The sequence below is a fragment of the Apus apus genome, chromosome 20, assembly GCF_020740795.1.
Source record: "Apus apus isolate bApuApu2 chromosome 20, bApuApu2.pri.cur, whole genome shotgun sequence".
Classification (NCBI taxonomy): Eukaryota; Metazoa; Chordata; class Aves; order Apodiformes; family Apodidae; genus Apus; species Apus apus.
In genome coordinates this window covers 525,664-553,245 of record NC_067301.1, presented here as the reverse complement: position 1 = coordinate 553,245, position 27,582 = coordinate 525,664, and the positions used below count along the sequence as shown (strand labels likewise).

Here is a 27,582-nt window from a genome sequence, read left to right as displayed (position 1 = left end):
TGTCTGTGTAAATACACCTACGTAAACGTCTGTATGTCCATACCTACACGTCTATCTGCCCATACCTATGTCTGCACAGACTCCTGTACATAAGCACACACAGGAGCACACACGTATTAAAATTACAAATACATTGCATATGCATGTATAAAAATATACAGATGTGTATACAGACACACCTGCATAGGTACAGCCCTACCTATATTTAAATACCTATTTCCTGTGTGTGCTTCTGTAAGGATGTATATGAACATGCACCCATCTAAAAAATACAGTTCTATGAACAATGCCCAATGTGCACATGTACAGATCCACACACATCTACATATGGCTGTGGAGCTGCACACATACATATGTATGTAGATCATGGAGATATATGTACATATAGGTATGGGTGTATGCACCCAGGTAAAAATTACAACCTACCTGTCTACACCTTCACACACACACACACACATTGTGTCTGTCCATGTTTGCAGAAGGAGCACGTGGACACAGTGGGGCTGGGGGCTGCAGAGGAGCAGTGATGGACCCTGCGTGTGGGTGTGCAGGATACCATGGGGGCTGTGACTGCAGCTGGGACCCCCCCAGGGCCACCCCGCCCCACAGAGCGCAGCCGCCCTCGCCCCTTCAGTGGGACCCTCGCCCCGCGCTCCCTCCCCACCCTGCCCCGCCAGGCTCCCACCGCCTCCTTCGGAAGGGATTTATTAAACCACAGAGAACAGACACGGGGACAGACGCAGCACGAGGGGAAGGCGGGGGGCGATGGGCACAGCTGCTGGCAGCCCCCAGAGAGAGACCAGTGTCACCGCTAGGCTCCTCATCCTGAATCCCACTGTCACCTCCCTCCACCCATGGGCCCCAAGCCCAGCATGCCAGGACCCCCGCCCGGTCCTGCTGCCGGGACAGTGCCAGGGTCCAGCGGCAGCAGGGGCAGCGGCCGCGCTCCGGCGGCAGGCATGCACTGGCACTGGCACTTGCTTGAACACCACAAGGACGCAGAAACGGACCCGACCAGGAAGATGGGCAGCTACTGGCCTCCCCTCACACCCCACATACAGCGACAAAACCAGACACCAACACCACGTCACCCCTCCCACCCTGGCTCAGCCCCTCGCCCAGACAAACTCTTCAAGTCTTCAATAAGAAAGTGCAAAAAATGTACACGGAAACGAGTCCCCGTCCCGGCCATGCCAGGGGGACGCGGCGGGCAAAGCACACTTGAAGCAGGAGTGGAGCCTGGCAGCAGCTCCTTGTCCACCCAGGCAATGCCTTGGTGTGTCCTGGCCCTTCCTCCAGCACCAGGGTGGCTTTCGGCTGGGGGCAACCCCAGCACTGCTGCAAGGAGAGGGAAGAGGCCGTCAGCTCTCCGGCCCCCCAGCTCCGGCTGGCCCCGCGCCAAACTAGGGGCAGGGGGGAGCACATCAGCCCCCCGGGAGCACGCTGGCCCCCAGCCAAGGGCTTTGGGAAGCATCCTGCCCCTGCTCCAAGCACCCACTGTGGTCGCTGGAGCCAGTGGCCACATCCCAGCACCAGGGAGGGAGCCCAGAGACCCCGTACAGCTCCCACCCACCCACATGTCCCCATGAGACCCGCACAGAGCAGCAAGCACAACCTCACCTCAGCTGGGATTGGGGCTGCAGGGGAACTGGTGGGAACAGCTAAATATCTGTGGAGAGAGAGGACAAGCATGGCTCACCCACTGCCCTTTGGCCGCACTCCTGCCCCTCAAATCTGCACCCTGAGTCCCTCTGCCCAGGGCTGTGCCCCCGAGGCCCGACCTACCGGTCACGTAGGGCCCCAGAGGCATCTGGCTGTAGTTGACGATTCCACCTGGGCCAGGACCTCGGAAACTTGGCCCAAAGTTGTTGTTGTAGATCTGGGAGGAGCCAAAGGAGCCCTGGGGAGGAAAGGAGGGAGGAGAGCCTAAGCTGCAGCCCCAGCCCCACTGCCATCTCCCCATCCCCATCCCCGCTGACCTGCTGCACAGGGGGGTCCCCGCCGCGGGTGGCCAGGCGGCTGAGGATGCTCCGCTCCGACATCTGCAGCCGGGCGGCCACGGGCGGGATGCGGGACAGCATGGAGGGCAGGCGCGTCACGTCAGCCTTCATGTCACTCAGCAGCTCCTCCAGTTGGTTCAGCACTGCAAGCAGAGCGAGGTGGCACTTGGGGGGACAACACCCACCAGACCCCCAGAGTCCCAGCCCCAGGGAGTAGCCAGCTCCAGCAGGCAGCTCCTGGCCGAGGGATGACAAGCTGGGAACAACCTCCTGGCTGTGTTTTCCCACGGCCGGGACAGCAAACCCCTCCCAGCCCCACGCACCCTTGTGCAGGACAGCATTGGCAGGCTTGTTCCCAGCCAGGGACTCTTTGGAGAGGTGCTGGTGGCTCTCAGCAAGGCACTCCACTTCAGCCAGACGGGCATTCAGGGCCATGGCTGGGTGACTGGGGTCCTGGGTCATGTTCAGGTATGCAGCCCTGCGGAGCTGCTCCTCAATCACCAGAGCCTGCTCCAGCAGCTGGAGGGGACAGGAAGGAAAGACTCAGGACCAGACCCTGCACCAGCACAGACCAGCACCACTCTGCAGGTCAGGCTGCCCAGGTGGTGGGTCATGCCAGCAGACCCTCTGCCCAGCAACCCAAAAGATCCTGGGGGAACAGGCTGAGCCCTCATGTTCCTCTCATCCCGTGTTCCCGTCAGAGTGCCACTCTGACCTCTTGGCCAGGACTCCCCAGACCTGGGCCTGCAACTTGCCTTGAACCGACGGGCAAGAAACTTGTTCTTCATCTCCAGGTAGTTCCCCTTGTGAATCTCTGACTTGAAGGGCTCATTCAGGATCACATAGCGTGGGTCGTTCTGGATGTCCTGCCAGCGGGCGTAGCCGTGGCTGGTGCCGAGGGAGGGTCAAGGGATGAACTGGCCACCCAACAGTGTGCCCCCCACCCCCAGCAACACCACACCCCGGGCCCCCTGTCACCGTGTCATCATCCAGCTCCCTCTCCCACCAAGCCAAAAGGTACGTGACAATCCCAGCCAACAGCCAGTAGTCGTGCCGGCGGTGCCAGATGTCATAGATCTTGCTGGAGGAGATGGCCGCCCGCTCCTCGTTCTGCCACAGCGTGTGCAGCTCTGTGGAAGCAGAGGCCAGACAGCTTGGCCAGGCTTGGGGACATGGCACCAGGCAGGGCGAGCCATGACACTTCCCAGGCAGCCACAACAGCCATCGCCTTGTCTCTTGCTCCTACCTGTAAAGCCACCATCTGCAATGTTGAACATGAACCGGAAGTTCAGGCTTCTATCGTCCTTCTTGCAATCCTCCTCTTCCTCTCTGTCGCCGTTCTGCTGAGCCTCACTTTGCTCCTTCTCCTCTGCCTTGGTGTCCTCTGCTTGGCAAACAACACGTCGTGCCAGTCCAATCACACTGCGCCAGAAGACCGGCCAGTGCCATCCCTGCCCCAGCAGCTGCCAGGGGAACCCCCAGCCTGCTCAAGCCACAGTTGGAAAACCACCAGTGCCACACCAGCCACCACCTGCTCCTGCCAGCAGGTCTGACAGTCAGCACAGCAGGCGCAGCAGTGCCCATGGAGCGGGGCCTTGCTCCCTACAAGGACCAACTGCTGCGGACACTGCCAGTCGTCCCGGCCATCACCCCATGGCCACACTCCCTCACCAGGCACCCAGCCTGCTGCTGAGACCCTTTGCACAGCTCCTTGCCCCACAGCTCCTCAGCCCTCACCTGGTTTGGCTTCTTTGTCCTCCCCTTTTCCTGGGCTGCTGCTCAGCTCTGGCTTCTCCAGAGGCTTCTCTTTCTCTTGAATTCCCTCATCTGCAGAGGGAACAGAACATGGGAGCAGCCTGACCTGCACAACACTCTTCAGGGAACAACAACTTATCCAGATAGATTCTCCCTTTGAGGGTAAAGTTTGTATTGTTTGTATGTTCAAGGCATTTGAACAACTTCTAACAGAATATTCTTCTGCTAAGATTCTGTGACTCTACCAAGAAAACTTAGTTTTCCCTCTTTCATGAGATGCCTGGAGGAACATATTGCTAGGAACACAAAGTTCCCCCAAAATGAGCACTTCTCATCATTTACAACCTGAACTCCATTTTTTCAAGAATTTCTGTGGGACCTTGTGACATTCAGGCTTCTCACAGAGATACAGAGATGGTAAAGTCCCAAAGAAGGTGCAAGGGCTGGTGTCTCCCCCCAGAGGGTTGCTGGTCCATGAGGAGCCCCAGTACACCCGAGGCTGGCAGGGGCACGGCCTGGCCTCCACACAGCTTCAGCTGCAGAACTTCTTCAGTGCAAATGGATGTTCTGCTGGGTGCCACAGCCTCACAGAGATTCCAGAACGGCCAAGGGGATCCCACGCGTGGGGGGATCACCTTCATCTGAGCCACAGACTCACCTTCTGCCATGGGCTCAGGAAAAGGCTCAGCCTTTTCGCTCTCCTCTTGCCTCTCCTCCCTCAGTTTCTCCTTCCTTTCGCAGCTTTCAGGGCACTCTTCACTTTCCACCTTCTCAGCACTCACAGGTACCTCAACACAAAGGCCCCACCTCAGATCAGCCCCTTCCTCGGGGAGCACCCTGCGGTGCCAGGCAGGCTAGGAGAAGGCTTCCCAGAGGAGATGCTGAAAGAAGCCAACCCACCTGGCTGTCAGACACCTTCCTAGACTTCTGCTCCACTTGCTCCTTTTCCTCCTGGAACCCGAGCTGTGTTTCTGTTCTGTCTGCAGCAACAGCAAAGCCAGGGAGCTACTAAGAGACTGAGGTAGGCAGGCACCTGCCAGGCCTTCTGGTGTCTTGGCCCCGTTTCCTTCCCAAGCTAGCCAAAAGCCACTGTCCCCTGGAATCCTGAAAGCAACATCTACCTCCAAGGGCCATGGATCCCATGTGCATGTGTGCTGGGCTGGCTGGGACAGGGGTGTTGGGGTCTGAAGACACAACCTCGCTGGGTTTCTTGCTCTCCGGGCCCTCGAGAATCAGGTCAGGGGTGCTGTACTTGCCGTTGACGTGCTCGAACTCCTGGACCTGGGCCAGACACGCCACCCAGTCAGACACAGTAACAGCATCTCTAGCCCGGTGCTGCAGAGCCAGAGTCTCCAGGCTGCTCAGGCTGTGGCAGGACAGCTGCACCCACCCTGCCAGGGACAGCTGGGGCTGCAGCTCTGAGGGGAGACCTTCTCACTCTCGACTATTGCCTGAAGGGAGGCTGGAGTGAGGGAGGATTGCTCTCTTCTCCCAAGTTACAAGCGATAGAACAAGAGGAAACGGCCTCAAGCTGCACCAGGGGATATTAGGAACAATTTCTTCCCCAAAGGGTTGTCAGGCCGTGGCACAGGCTGCCCAGGCAGGGTCTGAAGGGCAGTTTGCATTACTGTCACCTGTACACTTATGGCCAAAACAGATGTGTCTGGATTCATCGGGGGATCCCTGGCGAGAGGCACTCAGCAGCCATCAAACCCCAAACATCTCCCAACACACCTGAAACGGCACATTTACAGTTTTACTCACCCACCTTCTTCCTTACTAGGGACATGACACCGATCCGAGTCAGCACGTGCTGGCGCGACAGCCCCTCCCGGGGAACGCCGTCCGCGAAGGTCTCGGCGCCGTCCGCCCCCGGCTCGCACAAGTGTCTCATGAAGAGGGAGACGTAGGCCCTGCGGGGAGGGCAGCCCTCAGCCCACAGCCTCCGCTGCCACCCAGCACCAGGGCACTGCCCCGTGCCCAGGCTGGCTCACCTGAACTCCTTCTCACTCTTCCCTCGCAGATCCCGGACCAGCCAGTGGGAGTTGAAGGCGTCCTGGGGGGGCATCCCCCAGCGCATGATGGCGTTCAGGAACGCCTTGCGCTGCCGGGCGTTGAAGCCCAGAACCTGCAGGGACCCAAGGTGCTGCTGGGACCACACCACAGCCTCGGCAGCGTGGGGCACTCTGGAGCCTTGCAGCAGGACCAGGACTAGCGTACTGGCCACTGGGCAGGGAGCAGCCCAGCCCACGGGCCCAGGGCAGCCCTGGCACAACTGCGTTGCTCTTGACTCACCTCGATGTTCCCCCCGACTCTTGCCAGCAAAGGAGGGAGAGGCTTGTCCCGGTCACTCTTCAGCTGCCTCCGGGATTGTCTCCTGCCACCTAGAGGAGTGAAGCAGCCTCAATGAGGGAGGACCCCATGCAATAAGGAAGGATGGCTGAAGGTTCATGCATTCCCTCCAGAGGGGAGCAGAGCCAGGCAGAGCAGCAGCCCTGGCTGCAGAGCCCCATCCACCCACCACACCAGCCTCCTGTGCCAGGGCACCCTCCTGCCCTTGGGTACCTGTGGTCCCATCCCTCCACCGTGAGGACCAGGAGTGCACCAGCCCATCCCCACGTTCCTGCTGCACCTGAGCACCTGGGGCTTCCCGCAGGGCACAATCCCAGGGAGAATCAAACACATGAACTCACTCTGACCTTCTGGCCTCTCCTCAAAGTCTTCATCCTCATCCTCAGAGCCAATGGAGTACTCCGACTGGTTGTCAGAGAGCTCGTCCTGCCACTCTGTGGATCCCAAGGGAGAGCACAGCTTAGAAGAGTGCCTGGACAATGGGACCCTTCCCAGGAGTGACATGTGGGACAGGTGAGACCCTGCCCACAGCTGCCATGGGCATCCACCAGGAGGCAGCGGGAGAGGGGGACGCAGCAAGCAGGAAACCACATTCCAAGGCTTTCCAAAATTAAGTGTTCTTCTATACAGAAAAAAACCCTATTTGAAATATTTTGCCCACAGACATGTTTTTCCTAAATTTTTCCAGCAAAAGCGGAGTATACAGAACAAAAAAACAAAGAGCAGAGAAACGCCCAGCAAACTCTACCGCAGCCAGCACGTCCCTCTGGGAAGCTATTTGTGCAGCTCCTCAGGGCCTGCTGCCCGGCCCGGAGCTGAGGGGCTGCACCTGTACCTTGGTCCTCCTGAGAAGTGTCGTTGTAGTTGACCTGCTTGCGGATTCTCTTCCCTTTCCCCAAGTTCCTGGCCAGATCTTCCTGCTGCTGCTCATAGTGGTGCCTCAGCAGCTTCTCCCAGTAGTCAGGGTCCACGTTCTCCTCTTGCTTGATGATCTCACGTTCCACCTCCTCCTGCAAAGCAAGAGACAAGGGGCTCAAGATGGGGCAGGAACAGAGCTGCTCACCCTGCTGCCTGTCCTCCAAGGGCACCCCAGGGACAGAGGGAGGAGGGCACTGAGCCACTGGCTGGAATTTGGCTCCTGGGCCTTTGCCCAAACATGCTGACCCTGGTGCAAGGCTTCCAAAGGGCCGAGACCACCACCCCAATGAAGCCACCTGAACAGTGCCACCATCCTGCCCCGCGGTGCCCGTGCTCACACTGAGGGGAAACAACAGGTCTGCAGAGACTCGCAGAGCAGCAGCCTGTGACTGGCTTCCTTGAGAGACAAGAGAAACAGTCCAGTCTGGGAAAATCAATGACAGCAGCCCTGCACATTGGTGATACTGTGCCAAGCCCCAGTCTGCCAGAAAGAGCCTCCAGAAGAAGGCACCTATAGCTGCTCTGATGGCAATGAGGTTCTGTGCCAGCAAGGACAGAGCCTGGCTGGCATTGTGGGCTGCACAGGACAAAGACAACTGTGCCTCCTCTGCCTGTGGGTGGTCCTGTCAACCCCAGGATCCCCAGGTCTAGAACAACCTCTGGCAGTCACGGATGGAGAGCGGGGAGAAGCTCTTCCCTGTGCTGAAACACTCACAGAACAGGAAAGGGAGGGGAAGGAGTACAAACAGAGGGAGGTACAAAGAGGTGCGATCGTAAGACATGATACTGATCACATTACCACACCGTCCTCTTCTCTCACAACATACTGGGCCACTTTAAAGGAGCTGAGATACTCGTTCATGTTCTGCAGCTCCGTGTCATCAGTCGCATCCTGGTTTCGGTCCAGAAGCTTGGAGATGGCAGCATCGTCATAGTGGATCACGCTGCTGTCATCCACGTCCTTGTTGTCACCTGGAGGGCAAAGGGAGGGGAATGGGAGTGCAAATCACAGTGCTGGAGGCAGCCCACTCCCAGAGCCAAGCAAGCATGGGTGGGGCACAGGGCCAGGGGGACGGGTCACCCCAACATGAGGGGGTACCCACCTGGTGGGGTGCCCCCATGCTTTTTTTTCATGCCAGGAGTCACTGTACCACCCTTGGTTGACAGCGTGTCAGAGAAAGCGGCGACACCCTCCGGCACAGCGATCCGCTGCCCCTGGGACACCATGCCTGCAGGAGAAGAGAAGGAGCTCCAGCAGCTGGGACAGGGCCCCACCTTGTGCTGAGCATCCCCAGCACCTTCTCGACCTCACCTTCCACATCATCCTTGAAGAGCTCCTCTGTCCCAAACTTGAGGATGTCATCTAGCTCTTGCTTGGTCATGGAGCCTGACTTGGAGCCAAGCCCCGGGCGGACAACCAGGTGGGTGAGCATCATCTTCCTTTTGGCCACCTGGGTGATCCTCTCCTCCACAGAGGCTCTGGTCACGAAGCGGTAGATCATCACCTTCTTATTCTGGCCGATGCGGTGAGCTCTGCTGAACGCCTGCAGGCAGAGGACAGCTCTGTTGCAGCTGGCTCAGTGTCAGACTGGCCAAGGGGGCTGATCCACTACCCTGCAGCAGCACGTTTTCTCGCCTAGGGCCCTGGGAAAGGGAAGGCTGGCACAAACAGATGCCAACAGTGGACATAGCTTTGGAGAGGACCTTCTTCTGGGCTGGGGAGCATGGGAGGGATATGCATTTCTCTTCACTTTTCCATTATTTTCACCAGCTGCTTGCCCATTCCAGCTGCTATCCCAACCTTGGTGGGCAGTTCCAGCCAGGGTCCGCCCTGGGCTTTTGGAAATGCAAGTGGAAGCTCCCCAGAAGAAGAGGGGGCTCCCAGTTGCAGAGAAGCAGCAGGAGGAAGAGAGGAGTCCGTGAAAAAGAGCCAGTTTTACATGTCAGGTCTCTCTTGTGCCACAGCCAGGCTGGGGTGAGGCTGGTGGATGCTGAAGGGGGCTGCTGAGCAGAAACATGCCCCACAAATACTGCAGAAAGTGTGGGCAGCTCTCAAGAGAAGAAATGGACCTCCCTGTGCAAGGCATGCAAAGAGGACAGCGCTATAGAGGTTCTTATTTTATGGGAAAGTAAAGGAAAAGTCAGAAACCTGGATATCATTGTGGGGATTCCAGTCAGAATCATAAATAATGACCGTGTCGGCCGTAGCAAGGTTTATGCCCAGACCGCCAGCGCGGGTAGAGAGGAGAAAGCAGAACTGCTGAGCACCAGGAGCTGAGAAAGACAAACCCAACGGTGAGGGAGAAAGCAGGGCAGCTGACATGGAGAGGTGCAAACCCACGCTTTGGGGATCCCACAGCAGGAACCGTCTGTCTCAGCCAAGAAGCAACAGGCAGGAGAGCCAAGGAGTGAAACCCATTGTTCCTGAGACCAGGTACTGGAGGAAACGCAGCCCCAGAGCTGAAAGGGAAGCTCCATCACCCACCAAGGCCTCGAAGGGCAGGACAGGAGCCCCAACCCAGGCAGTCTGCTGCGGGCACGCTTGGGGCTCTTTGCGGACACAGCTCAAGGGCCCAACGACAGGGAAGCTGCTGCTGTGCCACGGGAACCTGGACCCGCCAAGCACGGCACGAGGCCCGAGGGGCACCCCCCGCCCCCGGCAGGTACCGTTGAAGCGGTCGATGGCCTCCTGGCGCAGGCCGCCCGTGATGCCCCCGTCGATCCGCTCGTACTTGTACCCTTCGTACTCCAGGAAATCCTCCAGCAGGTCCAGCATCTTGGTCATCTGCAGGCGAGGAGACCCTGGCACCCCCGGCTCCGCACAGCCTGGATCCCTGCATCCCCGTGTCCCCCAGGGACCTGCCCTAGCCCAAGGTGGTGGCACAGCCAGTGGCACAGCATGACCAACAGCCAATGCCAGAGGAGCAAGGCTCGCCTCGTGTCTCCTACTGGCAGCTCTGTCAACACCAGGGAATCACTAGTATTGCTATCCTCTCTTTATCCAGAAATAAAAGAGGTTTTAAACACTACAGGGAGGCCCTTGGGAGAGAGCTGGGACACAGTCCATCCATCGTGACTGCCATGGCTGCTGCACCATCTGGGGGATAAACTGCCACCAGCTCTTCCATCTCTCTATCTGCTCCTAGTACAAAATTATCATATACAACAAAACCAAAAATGTCCTTTCCCTACACTCACCTGGGAGAAGATCAGAACTCTGTGACCCCCATCCCGTAACTTCTTCAGCATCTTTTGGAGCAGCATCAGTTTCCCAGACGATTTGACCAAAGAATTCCCATCATAGGATCCATTGGGGAGAACCGGGGCCTCCTGCAGAGACATCCAGGTTAGCCTCTTTGAGGAGAACACGTGAACTTCATGGAGAAATTCATGTTTTGAAGACAAAATCCTTGTCTGAAACCACTCGCATGAAAACCCACACCAACAACCAAAGCAGGGCCACGGGAACAGCCCCCCCAGCAGCTTTCACACCAGGTTCTGAGAAACGTCTCCCGGGTGCAAACCCGGCTGACGTACCACGGCCGCCACAGGGAAGAGGTACGGGTGGTTACAGCACTTCTTCAGGTCCATCATGATGTTGAGCAGCGAGACCTGGTTCCCACCACCCTTTGAATTCAGGGCTTCAAAGTTCCTTGTCAGGATGAACTTGTAGTACTTCCTACAGGAGCAGGATGGGACAAACACCGTGTTAAGTAGGCCAGATGGGGACTGGCACTGACAGGACAGCACCCAACCAAACCCCACCTGTGCCACCGCAGCCTCAGAAGGGACATTTGGATGTTTTTAACAAACAGCCTTCCCTGCCAGTCCCACCATGGCAGAGTCACTGCTGAAGCTGAGTGAGTCAGGCCAAACCCAAAGGAGCTGAGGAAGCATCCCTGGGACAGCAGGGACGAGGCCAGCCGAGCTGGCTGCCCCTGTGGTGCCCCAGTGCCCAGGCCAGGAGGAGGGGTCTCAGCCTCTGTGGTTACTCTGTGCCCCCAGCACAGGCACCAAAGGCTCCCTGAGCAGCCAGGATTGCTCAGAGCCCAGTTTGTCCAGGCTGAACGTACTCCCAGGTGGGACATTAACCTCTCCAGCCCTCCAGCAGCAGGCTGGAGGACAGTGGGGTGTCTGAGACCCAGAAACGCACCCCAGCACCTCACCAGGTTGCAGATGAGTGGGGGGGCAAAGCCAGCCCCAGGGAGCTGTGCTGGAGTCACTCACTTCTGCATCTGGCTCAGCTCCACTCTCACGATCAGCTCTGTCTTGGCTGGCATGTTCTTGAAGACATCGGCCTTGAGCCGCCGCAGCATGTGGGGACCCAGCAGGTCATGGAGCTTCTTGATTTGGTCCTCCTTGGAGATGTCTGCAAACTCCTCCAGGAACCCTTCCAGGTTGCTGTGAAGGCAGCCAGAACCACCCCATGCTGAGCAAGAAGGGGACAGGCCAGAGCAAAGACCCCTGTTTCCCTGTGACTTGGAGACAAAGGCAGAGCTCTCACAGGCTGCGATGAGGTGATGCTCCCCGGCCTGTGCCCGAGAAGAGTGAGGAGCAGCATGGCTGGCTGGGGGGAAATCTGCCCTAAATGCACTAACACTAGGTCTGAACAAATTGCCCAGAGCAGCTCTGTCCCTCAGAGAGAGGGAAGGGGAGAGAGGTTCTCGCTCCTCTCTCCCACATCTCTTGACTGAGCATGGCAATAGGCACCCCCAGGGCCCAGAGGTCCACGGGAATAACTCTGGGGTTACACAAACTGTGCGTGTAGCTGCTGTGACTGCCCACAGGGTGACGCTGGCTGCCAGCACAGATCAGTGACACTGGCACAGACCTGGCTCCCAGAGCCCCTGCCAGCTGGAAACCTCTGCAGAGCCACTCAGGTCCCACTGGGCTCCACGATGAACGAGCGCGACTTACTTAAACCTCTCGGGTGTCAAGAAATTGAGGAGGTGGAAGAGCTCTTCCAAGTTGTTCTGGAGAGGAGTCCCAGTGAGCAGCAGCTTGTAATCGATCTTGTAGCTGTTCAATACTCTAAAGAACTGGAAAAACAAAAGAGGGCAAGTGAAAAGAGCTCGAGGAGCTGGTCAGTTGTGGGGCCTCGCAGGCTGCGCAGGGACCTGCCCCCCTGGCAGAGCAGGGCCAGGCTGCTGCCTCTCCCACTAATGAAGGATTTTTAATGCCAGAGGACATTAAACACAGCAAATCCACCAAAACACGGGTCCAGGCAGAGCCTGGGTGAGGTAAGGACAACCTCCAGTTCTCAGGGAGGAAAGCAAAGAGCAGCAGACTCCCATTGCTGGGGTCTCATATCTGTGGCACCAGCCACACCAAAATCCCTCACCAACACTTGCCACCTACTTTGGACTGGTTGTTCTTCAGCCTGTGTGCTTCATCCACCACCAGGCAGGCCCACTCGATGGAGCCCAGAACTGCCTGGTCAATCGTGATCAGCTCGTAGGAGGTGAGCAGCACATGGAACTTGATCTGGGCCTCCTTCTGGAGGAGCAGAGGGACAGAAAAGCCTGGATAAGTGCACAGGGAATGATCTCCAGCTTTGCTGCTGCTGATGTAACCCAAGGAGAAACAAGGGAGCTGCCTGCACCACAGTGCCCAGAACACAGGGCTGGGGAAGGAGTCATAAATCCCTCTGAACATTAGAGCCAAGCAGGAACTACAAAAACAGAAAAGGGTCTGGCAGGAATCTTTCAATCTTATCACAACTCTCCTGCTCTTGTCAACAGTGCCAACCTCTCTCTTTGGAAAACCTCCTGACCAGGGACCTCACCCACCTCCCTCTCCAGGTCAACTTCTGCTCTCTCCCCTTCTCACTGGGTAAATACTGGGCAGGGCACAACCCCTGCTCCCACCTTCATCCGGAAAACCTTCTTTCCACTCCGGATGGCGTTATCTTCAAAAGAAAACTCATTTTCCCGGATGACCGACCGGCTCTCTTTGTCCCCTGTGTAGGTCACGACATAGAAGTCGGGTGCCCACATCTCAAACTCACGCTCCCAATTGATGATGGTGGAGAGAGGAGCACTGACCAGATACGGCCCTTTTGAGTGGCCCTGCCAGGGAGAAAAATTCCAAACTGTTCCTCCATACCAGGCAGCTCTTGACCACCTCGGGGCCAGCTGGACACCCCACTCACCTCCTTGTACAGGGAATACAAGAACACAATAGTCTGCACAGTCTTGCCCAGCCCCATCTCGTCAGCCAGGATCGTATCTGTCCCTTGAGCCCAGGAAAATCTCAGCCAGTTCAGCCCTTCCAGCTGGTAGGGGTGCAGCGTGCCCCCCGTGGCGTCGATGTACCACGGCTGCTTGTCAAACTTCACCGTAGGCTGAAGAGACAGAGCAGGAGGCAAAGCAATGAGAACCAACTCTCCTTTCTCCACAGCCAGGCACGTCTCTGAAGACTTGGACACCCAACCGCTCCCCCAGAGAGATGCAGACAAGATCCCCACACAGCCAACCCCCCAGACTCCTCCCAGCAAAGCCACCCAGAGCATTGAATAAAAAATAAAACAAACCAGGAAGGAACTGAAGGAGAAAAACACCACGGGGGGGGGGGGCAAGACCTCCCTCTCTCTCTCTCCAGGTCTGCACACCTCCATGCTGCTCCCCCCACTCCTACTCACATCCACCAGAGGGGTCTCCGGAGGCTTTTCCAGCTTCTCCTCCTTCAGCTTTTTCCCTTTCTTGTTCAGCTTTTTCAGAGGGCGTGTGTCTTCCCCCAGCATCAGCTCCCTGCAACAGCCAGGGCACGTCAGGACAGGGCAGGTGGCCATTCCTGTCCCCATCCCCATGCCCAGGGACAGAAACACCTCAGAGACTCCATTGCCTCTCCCCATGGCAGCTCCTCTGCACAGGCGCTCAGCACAGGCACTCATGGAGTGATCATCTTCCCCTCCCAACAGTCCACACAAAATTACCACCAGTGAAGAACTGCAGTCTTATCAGAACATGGTGCTTTTCCCTCAAAACAGACATGCAGAAGTACATGGAGCCACCCTGAAGTGCAGTGAGACCACAACCATCACCTGTGGTTCCAGTAGAGGAGTTTTAGGTTTTCATAGTAGGGGATGTCTATCTCGTCAATCTCCCAGGTGCACTGGTCATAGGGCAGGTCTTTCCACTTGATCAGGTAATGGATGTCTCCCTTTTTATCAAAGCTGGAACACAGGGCAAGAACAGCCCGTCAGGGAAACTGCACTTGGACCCCTGGGAGCAGTGAGACAGAACCTGCTCCCACCCTCCACTGTCACCAACAACCCACAACAACCAGCAGAGACAGAAGAACATATTGACACTTTCCAGCAGAAATGTGTTAAATCATGAAGCTGTAAAGGCTCCTCCACTCCACTAAACCTCGTTCTCCTGTTTTATCTCAATTGGATGAATACCAGCACTCCCCTCCTGCAGTACTCACCACCCTTTAAGTCTTGCTTACAAGGAAAAATGCATTAACACACTATGGATACAGCTGCAGGGGAAGCCCCTGGCCTTATTAGCAGACCATGTAAAGCTTGTGTGAAAATTAGCCAGGCAGCTTCATTTACTTCCTGCCAAGCAGCCTGTACACAGTTGCCACTTGAAATTTCAAGTTGCCACTTGCAATGTAAAAATTGCACAAAAAGGAATCTCTAGCCACTCAATGTAAAAACCATCTGCACGGTTTATATGCAGGAAACTCCTTCTACAGCAGAGAAGCACTGATGTCCTAAGGGAGCCACCTGCTCCAGCCCTTCTCCTGGGCACCGTCCCCCCAGCACCAGGGCAGGGGGTGGCACTAGCACAGCCCTGCTGGTGCCTCACCTCTGAGCACAGAGGGGCTGCCTGGCTCCCAAGGGAACAAGTGGCCTGCACGGACACGGGAGCAGCCTCAGGGCAGAGTCAATGGACACAAGACCCATCACCAGGTTGTGGCAGAAATGTAGGGAATGGTTGGGCTGTCACAGGGACCCAAACAATGTCTGGGAGAGTGGAACAACTCTGTGCAGCCCCCTTTGGGAAAATTTACCAGGACTATCTTTAACAAACAATGTAGCAGAAGTGAAAATAAGGCATCAGTTGACTCCTGGCCTTGGCTTCCACTTGGGAGAAAACCTCCAAGGGGACGGAGACGTCAAGGCAAGCCAGCAGCTGAAACTCTACCTGCCTGAGATTTTGGATGTGCAGAAGGATGGCAAGAACTTCCCAGCCCTGGCTTGCAGCAGTTCAGTGCCAGTGTTTGAGGACTTGGGCACCCTGGCACACGCTTTTCTCTTCCCCACGCCCATCAGGTGGCTGGGGGGAAATCCTGACCTGTGGTTCAGGATGCGATGGATCATCATCCACTCGGGCTTGATGCCGTAGCGGTAGAACCGCTCCTCCATCTTGGCGTACTGGGGATCTTTGTTCTTCCTCTTCTCCCTCTGGCTGTCTTCATCCCCAGAGCCATAGTCAAAGGCGGGTGGCTCATCCATGTCGTTCTTCCGTTGGTAGTTGCGGAACATCACGGTGTGGTAGAGCTCCAGCTGCGGCGGGAGGGAGCGGCGCTCAGCGCGGGCTGGGCAGGGGCACCGCGACACCGACGGCAACCCTGCACTGGCTCACCTGCAGCTCCTTGACCCAGGAGCAGTGCCAGTAGGACAGGCCGGCCCACTTCACAAAGAACTCGCGCTCTGGGATCCCCTCCAGCACCTTCGGCGGGGGCAGCGGCAGCTCCGTGCCCAGGGCAGGCAGCACAGCAGCCGGCGGCTCCTTCCAGGCCCAGTGCAGGATGCGCTGGACTTTGCCCTTCAGGGGGGGACACTGGGCAGAGGGGCAAAGGGGCAAGAGCACAGGAGTGAGGTGGCCCCCAGGCAGGGGCTGCCGGGAGGGGGCTCGGCAGCCATGCAGGCATGCAGGGAGAGCACAGCCAGGGCTCTGGCTCCACCCCTGGGCACGGGGAGCCAAGCGGGGTAAAAAGGGGTGACCTGAGCAGTCCCAGCCCCTGCCTGCACCCATCTCACTGGCCATGCAGCAAATGGGGCTGGACATCCCACCCAAAATCCAGCAGGACAGCAAGCAGAAATCCCCACGGGATGATGGCACAGGCAGCAGAGCCCTGCAGGGCCCTCAGGTGAGTGCCGCTAGCAGCAGTGCTCCTCCAGGGAGGGCTGTGGGCCGGTCGCACTCACCGTGCAGCGCGGGCACAGCCATTCCCCGTTTGGGATCTCAGGCAGTGGTGGGTTGAGGCAGTGCAGGTGGTAGGAGGAGGGGCAGGTGTCACAGCACAGCAGCTCCCCTCCATCTTTACAGACCCGACAGAACTCCATGTGGTCATCCTCCTCCTCCTCCTCACCGCCTTCCTCCTCCTCCTCTTCCTCCTCCTTCGGCTCCCACTGGATGCCCTCCTTCTCCTGGGGAGGCACACCCAGCGTACTGCCAAGGGTCTCCGCCACACCCAGCTCATCCCCCCAGACCCCAACCCCACTCACACAGTGGGGGCAGCTCCACTTGCCCTCGGGGGCCTTCTCCAGCTCAGGGTCCAGGCAGACGAGGTGGTAGGCGCGGGGGCAGGTGTCGCAGAGGATGATCTCCCCGCCCTGCTGGCACACCTCGCAGTAGTCCTGGTGATCCGTCTCATAGCCATCCCCTTCTTCGACTGCAAGCAAGGGACAGGGCACAGTCAGAGGGCAGAGCCACCAGCTCTCCTGGGAAGCAACAGGACACTCGATCCTCTACGATACAGCTAAGGAAACAAGGACAGCATTTCGCCTGGGACCCCTCCTGTTACGTCCCCCTGCCTCTCTGTCCCTCAGCACCGCAGTTCATCTTTGCACACAGCATCATCTCACCTCTGTCTCTCTCTCTCCACACTGTATCATCCTTTGGTTCCTTCAGGCTCTCAATGGAGAATGCCAGAACCTGGAGAGGTTGCAAGGGAGGCCAGTCAGAGAAACCTCCCCAGGTACCAGCACCACCAACTGCAAACGCACCATGCAAGGGTGACACGGCCGAGGAGGAGGAGGAGAAGGAGGAGGAAGAGGAGGAGGACTCCTCTCCTGGGTCTACTCTGCTCTTCCTGGGTGCTCACTAGTGCAGATGCAGGAGCTCTCACCCCTCAGCATGGACAGGATGAGGGAGGGACAAGGCCTTGCAAGTGCTGGAATGTCTTGTCTGCATTCCCAGCTCTGTCACAAACTCCTGACACAGACCTCCAACCTCCCGCTCCTCCAGGAGCACCGAGCTGGAGACATGGAGCTACAGGGCAGCCCCGCCCCACTGACCAGCACCACACCCTAACAGCCCAGCCCAGAGCTGTCCTTCCACTGCTTGGAACCAAAAACCCACTGACAAAGCTGGGAAGCCAAAAGCTGCACCTGGACCTGAAGCATCTCATCCCAAACATGGACACAAGGTGGGAAGGCAGCCAGGGCAGCACTGGGCCCAGCTGGGGCAGCTCGACGTGGGGGGGCTGCTTTTGGCAGGGACAGAGGTCCCATCCCACTGAATCCATCCGGATGGGAGGGATTCAGGGACATGCACACAAACACAGCCCCACAGCTGCACCTCCTTCCTCTGGCGTGGCTGCCACAGACCTGCTGCTCCACCTCACGCAGACACAGCCCCTGCTCTCCCCACTCCCTGGCCTGCTCTGCTGGGAACCTGCCACAATCCACATCTCTCCAGGGGCTGCTTCTCAGACACTCACTTTCCTGGAAGCCTCACAACCTCTGGAAGTTTGGTGCCTACTGCCCACACCACATCCTGCCAAGGGTGCAGGAGGGGGACTCAGCACCTCGCACCCCACACACAGACAAGCACAAGCACATTCTCCCCCAACAAGCCAGCCCCAGGCACAGCCCCGAGCTGACAAGGCCAGGAAAGCACCCAGCTGAAGAGGGAAATCCCCAGGAACAGAGTACAAAGGATGGCCTACTCCTCTTTTTCTTTCTCCTCTTCTTCCCTCTCTTCCCCAGGCCAGCCGAGCTCTCGGAGCGCACGGAGGAGCTGTTGATGCTGGCACTGTCCATGTCAGATTCCTCCCGTTCCTCCTCTTCACTCTGTGGAAGGGAAAACCAAAGCACACACAGTCCAGGCACCAACATCCCAGCGACAGCTCCTGGAGAAGCCAACAGATCCCCAGAGACCCATGTGAATCCAGGTGTGAACACAGAGCAGCGCTGGGCTCCTTGGGACACACTCCCCTCCACGTGGACAGACTGGCAGGGCTGGTGGCAGAGCCAGCAGGATCCTGGCAATGCCAGACGGGGCTCACAGAGTGTGCCACAGGAAAACTACCTCCTCGGGACCCCCAACCTACCAGCACAGGTCTGGGCTCAGACCACAGCCCAAGGGCCATGACCCAGCACTGTCAGCACAGGGACAGCCCATCCTGTTCCCAGCACTGCTGACCTGTACCCACCAAGCAAACCTCCACACACGTGTCAAACAGGCAAATCAAGATGCCAAGTCCCTGACCAGAGGCAGGTGCTGGACTTCCCAGGCAGCACTGAGGTACCAGGCTGTGCAGCTGGCTGGGCACACCGGGACAGGCTCAGCACCCTGCAGGCATCAGCCAGCAGCAACCCCTGCTGCTGCAACATTATCCAGGGTGTAACAAACCCTGCTCCCACTCCCGGGCTGTCAGGGCCTCTTCTCCACTCCTGGGCAGAACTTTGCTCCCTCTCCCAATGCCCGTTTGCTTGCACACACACAGTCATTCCTGCTTGACCCTCCTCAAAATGTGGAAGGAGTTAAACAGGCTCCGCGTCCCACAGCATCCAAATCTCACAGCACATCTGACGGCTTATTCTGAGACTTACACTCACAAACCCCCAATTTGCACACTCTTACTTGGGTGCTGCAGGTGCAGGAGCAAGCCCAAGCTCTTTGGAACTCATGGGAAGGGAAATGCACAGATCTAGGGGGCACCTGGAATTTTCTGTGATGTGCCACTGAAAAAGCACAGTAGTGAGCAGCTGCCTCACACAGCCCCTCTGCTTCAGCTTCTGCCACACCCAGGAACTCACACACAGGTTGAGTTTTGTGAACTAGAGAGACAGTGAGGTGCAATAAGGGTGAACTAATGGGATTTTGATCGATATTATCAAAACTGACAAGAGTCCCCCACCCATTCAATACTTATTTAGGAGATTGATCCTTAAGATGCTCTGCTGTTCTTTAAAACATGCCCAATACCCGTGTGCTGACAAGAGCACAGCACACAAGCAGGGAAGCTCCAGCCCCCCTGGGCTGTGCTATGGGATGGCAGACACCCGCAGCCAGCTATGCCAACAGAATTACAGCACTCAGTCATTCTCTCTGACATGGGGCTCAGCTGCAGCGCGAGCCCTGAGGAATACCTTGGCCAATGCCATGTGAAACGGTGGCGTTACAACCTCACTGCTGGAAGGAACCATGGCTATGTGACTTCAGCAGAAGCTGTGCCCAGACACATCTTTACAAACCTGAGCCTGGACACAGCTCTCCATCAAAGGGAGATCAGTGCTGATTGGAGACAACCACCTTGCAGGAGGGCACAAACATGACTGTGATCCCCCTGCACCAGGGAGGTTGCCAGGGGAGGGCTGTCCCAGCATTCCCCACCCACACCCAAGGTCACCACAGAACACAGCACATACTCACAGAGGAGCCCTTTTTCCTTTTGCTGGAGATTCCTCCAAACCGGAATTTCAAGCCTGCCATCTTCTTCCCCTTCCCCTTTTTCTTCCCATCTTTGGAGCCCTTGATTTTCTTCCGCACACCTGGACCTGGAGAAGCAAAGATTGTTTGGTACCCTACAAAGAGCTGCCCCCCAGAGCTGCTGCAGGTTTGTACAGCTGGCTTGCTCCTCACAAGTGGGCCTTGAAGACAGCCCCTTCCACCCAACTGCCAGGGGAACGAACCCTTTATTCTGAGAAAGACTTGCAGCCTCAGCGCCAGCATCTCCCATCGCTGACCTCCTTCCCCCCTCAGAGAACAGCGCTCAGCTCACCGCGGGTTCATCTGGCCAGACCAGACCCACTGCCCTGCAGACCCTCACCAGCCTGGACCCCAGAGCAGGAGCAGCCCCTCCGCTCAGCCCCCCGGGGCCAGCACCTACCCTTCCCCTCCTTGGTCTTTGCCTTCCTGACGGCAGGGGGCAGGGCGGGGGGCTGGGGGCTGGCGGCGAGCGGCGGGGACACCGTCACCGTCTCCACAGCTGCAGCAACAGCCGCTGCCGCCGCTGCCGCCGAGCTGCCCTTGAACGGGTTGTTGGCGCTGAACTCTCGCCACTTGGCACCCAGCACGGTCATCATCTTGGACATGGGGATCTTGGGGTTCTTCTTGGCGATCAGAGGCCTGCAGGGCAGGGGAGAGGGAAGCCCGGGCGCTAACAAGAACACTCTGCTGCTCCAGCCCGCCGTGTGCTGGCTCTGCAGCCCAAGACATGCACCCAGGGTGCCCAAACCAGCCTCAGAGCTGCAGTGCCACGGGACAGGCAGCAGCATCCAGAGCTTTCTTAAATACACCCAAAAAAGGGGGTGCCTCAACTTCCCCAGAAGCCCCTTTCCCTGACATACCCACTGTGTTTTGAATAGCTCGCAGGACAAGCGAAAATTCATTATTGTTAATCAATTTTTCTCATGAAACTTTTCAAATAAACACATGCAAAAATGGGGTATTGGAGACAGGAAAAGGAGAGAGAAATGCTGCAGCTGTTTTCCAGATAATCCTGCAATTAAGATGGGAGTCTGAAGGTCTGAGTCAGGCAGGGAGAAGCAACAATAAACTCATGATGCAGAATTTACTTCACAACTTTATCCATTTCACTAATCAAGTCCCAAACCTCAACCACTGCCCAAGGCCCCATCCAGACCTACCTGAGGAACTGGCTGAAAGCCTTGTAATTAGTCAGAGTGTGATAATCTTCTTCTGAGAAAATGTAATCTACATCATCGAGGCCCCACTCCTCCATCAGCTGGGCTGAGCTCTTGGGCTCCTGTAGATTTACAGAGAGATTTACAGAGTTTTATCATTAACAAAACTGACTGCAGCTCCACAGATGATCAGGACAAGGCTGGGTCTCTGCTGTGCTCTGTATCAAACACTCTCCCTAGCCAGCAACACACAGGGATTTGTTTCTGCAATTTAAAAAGCAGAACTTGCACAAGAGCTTCATAAACTACTGCTTCACACACTTCCAAAAAACAAATGAACATGGCACCAGCTGGGGGTAAAGGAATCTTTGGTACCTTTAAACCCCCATCCTCATTGTCATCCTCTTCCTCATCCTTCTTCTTTCGCTTTGGCTTTTTCTCTTTCTTGTCCTTCAGTTTTTTCTTCTTCTTTTTGTTGGGGGAATAGTCACTCCCTTCACTCTCTGATTTCTCCTCGATCTCCTCGTCGTTGTCTGACATTTCATCATTGCTTCCCTAACACAGAAACCGACAGTGGAGAATGAGCAGGGCCTGCCCCTTCTCCAGCAAACCCTCCCGCCAGCACCCGGCAGCTGCTGCCACCAGCCAGAGCGCAGGCGGCTCCTGCTCTGCCCTCCCGCGGTCCCGGGCGCCGCAGCCTCAGGTACCGACCAGCGGAGCAGACACAGAACCGGGAGAGCGGCCCCGAACCAAGCGCGGCTCCCCCGGAGCTGCTGCCGGGGCCCTGCGGGTCCAAGGGCTGCAGGGCCGGGAAGGTCCGAGGGGCACCAGGGGCTGCTCCAGCCTTCAGTCCCGTTCTGCCCCCTCAGCACCGCGGACAGCGCCGGGACCCGCCGCCCGCCGGCCACCCCGGGCCCCCCGCCCCGCTGCCCTCCCGGTGCCCTCCCGGTGCTCCTCCCGGTGCCCCCCCCCCGCTGCCCCCCCGGCCCGGAGCTGCTCGCACCGCCCCGGCCCCGCGGCTGCCGGGCCGTGCTCCGGCTCAGCGGCCATTACGGAGCGCTGGTCCCTCTCGGCTCAGCACAAGCCCAGCCTTTCCTTCGGCAGGGTTATAAACAGTTGTAATTTGGCACGGAATCATTGGTTGCCATGGTAACTGCTGCAGTACAGGTTGAAATTCCCCCTCTCCGCTCCCTTCCCTGACAAGGACCCTCATCTCCCTACGCTGAGGCTCAGACCGCAGCCTGGTGATTTTACGCAGATTTTTCCAGAGTCAGTTCCCGCACAGATCCCCCCCCCCGGCTCCGCTGCGGCGGGCGCGGGCAATTCCCGCCCAAGCACAGCAGCACTCGGGCCCCATGTCTGTGATAAAACCACGGGGACTGCCAGGTGTCACTCAGTCGTGGCCCCACATCACCACCTTCCACCTCACTCCCACCTTTCCTCTCGCCAGGGGTGAGTCCACTTTCAAAACCCTGCAGGAGGAGTTTTGGAAAAGGAAGTGCTATTCAAGCCCCCCACACCTTTTTTTCTCTCCTCGCCCCAGAGGCAGCCTGGGTGCTGCTTGGTGCCCACCAACAGCAACAGCACCAGTTTCTCCCTGGCGCCAACAGACAAGGGAACAGTCTCCCACAGGCGGAAGAGAGGCTGGTTAACACTGCCCACACAAGGCATTAATAAAAAAAAACATGCACTCGCTGTTCAGCCTGTTCTTTTCTCCCCAGAAAGGCACAGGGACGGATGGTGCCATCACACACCAACACACACACCCCAGCTGAACCCCTCCCAGGGGCCGGGCAGCTGCATAATCCCCCAGCCATGCTCCAGAGACCTCCATAGGGCAGATTCCCACCCCAGAGCCTCCAGGCTGGACAAGAACTGCTCTTGCCCTGGCTCTGTGACCTCCCAGGGCCAGGAGAGCACTCGCTCAGTGAGGGAACACCCCAGTAACAACCCCTCTTTTCACCCACAGACACCCCAGAGGTGCCTGAAGGAGCCTGCAGCCTCACCTCCTTCTTCCTCCTTTTGACTTTCGCAGCCTTGCCATCTTTCAGCTTCTTGGATTTCTTTTTTTTCTGCACGACCACTTGCTCTTCTGCAAAAAACTCCTCCAGGCATTCCAGCACCCCATCATCCTCTTCTGGGGACAAAAGGGCCAGCTCAGGGTCAGGCCGAGGGGCTGCACAGGCACACAGGACACCAGGCTTACCTTCAGCCTCCTGGAGGAGCACACCCGAGCAGCAGCACCAGGCTGCAGGACATGGGGCTCTGTGGCCTCTCCTGGAGACCCTCGCACCAGCACCTGCCCCTCCACTGCCCTCGAAGGGCCCTGGCAGGCTCTTGCCTCTCCTCGCTCCTGCTGCCACTCACACACAACCCTCGCGGCGCCGGCAGCCGAAGCTTTGCCCCCGGGAGAGAGGGACACGGGGCCACTCCCGCACTCCCTGACCCACGCCCGCAGGGAATTGGGGAGCATCGGGCAGGTGCCACGGCTCACAGGAGGCTGCTGTGCCACCGCTCCACACGCGGGGAGCACCACGGGGACCCGGCCGGGCTGCACCTGCCAGGTCAGGGACCCCAGACCGGGCAGAAGCACCGACCCCACCCACCACAGGCTCTCACCTCCTGTCACCACCGCCTGCTCCAGACCCCGACAGTCCCGGCATCCCATACACTCCCTGCATTTCTTTAGAACCTGTATCAGTGTTTTTATTCCTAGCTTCTGAGCTTATACAGCAGTAACACCCCAGAGCCGCTGGGACATCGCTCGTTTGACCCCGAGCCGCGCCAAGGCAGGTGCCCCGGGCTCCACCGGACCCGGAGATGGCGGGAACCGGGCGGTGCCGGGAGCTGCAGGGGAGAGGGTCCGGAGCAGCCCCCAGGCCACGCTGGAGCTGTCCCCGCTATGTCTGGGGGGGAAACTGGGCCCCCGGGGCGCGGGAAGGGAGGGGCTGGAACCGGGGACGGGCCGGGGTTGCAGGGCTGGGATTCGGTTCCCGGGGCCGCCCCGAGGCGGCTGCGCAGGACAGAGGAGCCCGCCCGGTGACGAGCCCCGAGAGCAGCTCGTCTCGGCCGCCGCGCCCGGACACACCCCGCCGGCTGCCGCGGCATCGCCGCCCGTCCGTGAGACGCCGGGACAACGGGGTCGAGCCGGGCGGGCAGCGCCAGGCGGAGCCCGGACGGGGCCGCGCTTCAGAGCAGCCCCCGCCGCCAGTGCCCGACCCCCACCTACCAGAAACGTCCTCCTCGTTCTCCGCCTCGCCCAGCAGCTCCCGGCCGGCCGCCGGGCCCCGCATACCGGGCGGCAGCAGCGAGCTGCCCGCCCCGCGCTGCCGAGCGGCGGGAGCGCCCGCTCCGCGCCAAGATGGCGGCCGCCGGGCCCCGCCCACCCGCGGCGCTCCAGGGCACAGGCCCCGCCCCTTTAAGGGTAAACCACGCCCCTCTAAGCGCCTGGCCACACCCCCTGCGCCCTGAGCCCCGCCCCTCCCGGGCTCTGGCCCCGCCCCTCCGCGAGGCGCTTCCCGCATCACCCCAAATAACCTCCCAAAAGCCCCGAATCCCCCGAATTTGCCGCAGCCAAGCGCGGGGTATCAACAACTCTCCCCGCCGTTTATTCCAGAAAAGCAAAACTGTACAAAATGGCGGCCCCACGGCTCAATCCTCCTCCTCCTCCTCCTCCTCGTCCTGGTTGATCTGGAAGTAGCGCAGCTCGTAGCTCTCCTTGCTGTTGGCCACCACGCGCAGCCAGTCCCGCAGGTTGTTCTTCTTCAGGTACTTCTTGGTCAGGTACTTCAGGTACCTGCGGGGGGAGCAGGGCTGAGAGCACGGCTGCACCCTCCATCACCCCCCACAGAGCTCAGGCAAACCCAAATCCCCATCCCTGGTGCTCCCACCTCCACGGGAGCAAAGCATCTCACCAGGCACAGCAAAGCTGCCAGAAACCACCACTGCCAGGGGACTCACAAGCAGCATCCCACAGACATGGGGCCAGGACCTCTGGGGGTCCAACCACGCACCACCAACCACTGCTGCTGGGACATGCCAGGCACAGTGACGTGGAGGAGCTGCACAGGGAGCACTGCCCCCCACCACCCACAGCTCTTCTCTTCCTGGCACTGCAGATCCCCTGGCCTCACCGTGCCCTCTCTGCCATGTCCAAAACCACATTTATCGACCCAGGCAAAGCCCCAAGAAGCAGGAGCCCAACCAGACAGGAGATGCAAGAACCTGGCTGTGGACCAACCCCCACACTCAGCACCTTTACTGCCGCACATTCTCCCTGGCTGTCCAAAAATATTCCCAACAGGAATATCAACCACGCTTCTCTCTCAACAATCATTTGGAAACCAGCAGTCACCACATCCAGCCTCACACTGCTTTTAACCCAGGGTCTCAGCACCAGTCCTGCACCCAGACCTCTCCTCACCACCAGGCCCTCCTGCCAGCCTGGCTCCCCCCAGCACGCCAGTGACCCCCACTGCTGCCAGCAGTGACCGGACATGGCTCGGGGCACCGGCAGCAATCCCGACCGTGGCTGGTGCTGCCCCATCACCCACCTCTTGGAGAACGGGACCTCTGACGTGACTGTGATCTTGCTCTTGCTCCTCTCAATGGTCACCACGCCTCCGCCCAGGTTTCCCGCTTTGCCATTCACCTTGATCCTTTCCTGCAGGAACTGCTCCTGCAAGAGAGGAGGAACGCCGAGGCTCAGCCAGGGCCGCCAGCTCCCGCCAGACAAGGCTTCCCCAGTGCCCAGCATGTCAGCTTTTTGTTAGAGCTGGAGGAGAGAGAGAAGCGCCGTTACACCCAGGGGAAGCCGAGGAATGCTGCCTCCCTGCTGGCTGCGAGGCTCTGAGCCTGCCAGCACCTTCCACAAATAACCCCACCAGCTCAGACCCAGGTGTGAGGTTCTCAAGCCCAAAAGCACCAGATGAGCGACACAGGAACATATTTCCTGCCTCCCGAGAGGACAGGCACAGGAGTGAGAGCTAGGCCAGGATCTTCAGAGGACCCCTCAGCCACAGCCCTGTGCTTCTGACCCGTTCTGGAGCACAGAAAGCAGGCTCACCAGGCACTCTGTGCTCCGCCCTCGCTGCTGCCCACAGCACGAGCTCATCCCGGAGGGGTGAACAGTAACACTGCTTGGCAGGTGGGGAGACCACTTGTGTTTAACTACAGTATTTAAAAACAACATGCATGTGGTCACCTCAGCACAACACAGGCTCCCTCTGTCTGCAGGGTGTTTCCCAGCACCACAGCCGTTCACACTGGGCCCTGGTGAGGGGCAGCAGAGCGGGGGGCTGCCGGGCGGTGCTGCGGGACCAGCAGCCCCCCAGAAACCCCAGACACCCCCGGGGTGGCAGGAGGAGCCGCACTCACAAAGTTGGCGGCGTCCATGATGCCATCCTCCACCGGGTGGGTGCAGTCCAGCGTGAACTTCAACACCTGCTTCTTTTTTTTGCCACCTTTCACCGCAGGCTTCTTCTGCAGTGGGGGGGGAGAGAGAGCCCTGAGGGAGCGGGTACAGACAACGGGCTGGGGGCTGCAGGAAGGAGGGACGGGGCGGGCCGAGCTGCAGACTGGCAGGAAGGAAACGGGACTGGACCCCAGGGTGGAGGGAAAGAGAAGGGGCTGGGGCCAGGATTCGAGCCAGGGGCAGCGGGGAGTGGGCCAGACTGAGCTCCGGGCTGGGGGAAAGGAAGGGCTGGGCCGAGCCCTGGGCTGGGGGAAAGAGGAAAGGGGCTTGGATCAGGATTCGGGCCGCGGCGAGAAGGGAGTGGGCCAGACTGAGCCCTGGGCTGGTGGGAAGGGGGGCCGGGCCGCCCCGGGCTCCGGGCTGGCGGGAAGGGGGAAGGGACGCGGGGCAGGAAACGGGTCCGGAGCAGCGGGGAAAGGGAAGGGGCCCCCGCGCCCCGAGCGCTTGGCGAGCTGGGCCTGAAAGCGGCTCCGGCCCGGCCCACGCCTCATGCCCAGGCCCACACGCAGGCCTGGGCCGGGCCGCACCGCAGGAGAACGGAGCCCAGCAGGCGGCCCCGGGGAGGCGGGGAGGCGGGAGCCCGGCAGGCGCCGCACGGAGGGAGCAGAGCCCGCTCCCGCGGAGACTCACCACGGGCGCCATGGCGGCTGCAGCGGAGCGGCAAAAAGGGAGGGCCGCGGCGCGCGCCTGCGCGGAAGCGCCCTCGGGCTGCCGGTGCGCACGCGCCGCCCGCCGCAGCCCCGGGCCCGCCCCGCCGGGCTGCACCAGCCGAGCGCCGAGAGCATCGATCGCTTCCGGCCTCGCCCGTCGCGGCCCGCTCCGCCAGCGCGTAGTGCTGCCTGCCCGGCGGCGCGGGCACCGCGTGCTGGGGGCGGGGCCTCGGGGGGGGGCGGGGGCAGGGCCGGGGGCGGGGCCTGGGGGGGGCGGGGCCTGGGGGGGCGGGGCCGGCAGCGGCTGGAGGGGGGGGCAACGAGGGGTCGGTGCAGAGGGGTGGGGGGCCGGGGTGACCCCGCACCCCAGGGCGCCGTGCTGCGCACGGGCTGTCACCGCCCCCCGCACCCCAAGGTGTCGTGCACATGTCTCTGCAGCCCCGCGACAGCCCGCGGGGCGTCCCTCACCCCCGGGGCCATCGCCAGGCCACGCGGATGCCCATGTCCCCCCAGCCCCTGGTCCCACGTCCCCCCAGCCCCCGGTCCCCCGTCCCCACAGCCGCAGGGCTGTCCCTGCTGCTGGGCGCGCTCAGGCGCGCGGGG

The 27,582-nt window shown here is 59.4% G+C and overlaps 2 protein-coding genes across 7 annotated transcripts; both read right to left on the bottom strand.

The window, feature by feature from the left end:
• Nucleotides 1-689: 689 nt before the first annotated feature.
• Nucleotides 690-24,211, bottom strand: CHD5 (chromodomain helicase DNA binding protein 5). Of its 6 annotated transcripts, none has more exons than XM_051637142.1 (42): nucleotides 24,086-24,209; nucleotides 22,863-23,032; nucleotides 21,232-21,411; nucleotides 20,860-20,978; nucleotides 20,100-20,338; nucleotides 19,643-19,767; nucleotides 17,934-18,057; nucleotides 16,489-16,655; nucleotides 16,189-16,410; nucleotides 15,623-15,820; nucleotides 15,332-15,543; nucleotides 14,068-14,199; nucleotides 13,666-13,774; nucleotides 13,177-13,368; nucleotides 12,893-13,093; nucleotides 12,384-12,521; nucleotides 11,943-12,064; nucleotides 11,253-11,426; nucleotides 10,563-10,704; nucleotides 10,224-10,355; nucleotides 9,693-9,810; nucleotides 9,175-9,299; nucleotides 8,338-8,569; nucleotides 8,129-8,254; nucleotides 7,825-7,997; nucleotides 6,943-7,117; nucleotides 6,449-6,541; nucleotides 6,051-6,139; nucleotides 5,750-5,883; nucleotides 5,524-5,668; nucleotides 4,877-5,036; nucleotides 4,656-4,735; nucleotides 4,414-4,543; nucleotides 3,738-3,827; nucleotides 3,247-3,384; nucleotides 3,022-3,130; nucleotides 2,756-2,888; nucleotides 2,324-2,519; nucleotides 1,980-2,143; nucleotides 1,786-1,900; nucleotides 1,621-1,669; nucleotides 690-1,338 (listed from the first exon to the last, which is right to left on the bottom strand). In XM_051637142.1, the coding sequence occupies exons 1-41, from the start codon at nucleotides 24,147-24,149 to the stop codon at nucleotides 1,662-1,664; spliced, it is 5,895 nt and encodes a 1,964-aa protein (XP_051493102.1). In that variant the 5' UTR covers nucleotides 24,150-24,209; the 3' UTR covers nucleotides 690-1,338; nucleotides 1,621-1,661. The 6 variants fall into 6 exon arrangements, with proteins under 6 accessions (XP_051493102.1, XP_051493103.1, XP_051493104.1 ...); XM_051637143.1 differs by having other exon boundaries at nucleotides 6,455-6,541; XM_051637144.1 differs by lacking the exons at nucleotides 20,100-20,338; nucleotides 21,232-21,411; nucleotides 22,863-23,032; nucleotides 24,086-24,209 and having other exon boundaries at nucleotides 20,860-20,937.
• Nucleotides 24,212-24,441: 230 nt separating this feature from the next.
• RPL22 (ribosomal protein L22) lies at nucleotides 24,442-27,042 on the bottom strand. Its single transcript, XM_051637611.1, has 4 exons — nucleotides 26,960-27,042; nucleotides 26,233-26,337; nucleotides 25,410-25,534; nucleotides 24,442-24,652 (listed from the first exon to the last, which is right to left on the bottom strand). The coding sequence occupies exons 1-4, from the start codon at nucleotides 26,969-26,971 to the stop codon at nucleotides 24,508-24,510; spliced, it is 387 nt and encodes a 128-aa protein (XP_051493571.1). The 5' UTR covers nucleotides 26,972-27,042; the 3' UTR covers nucleotides 24,442-24,507.
• Between the last annotated feature and the right edge of the window lie 540 nt (nucleotides 27,043-27,582).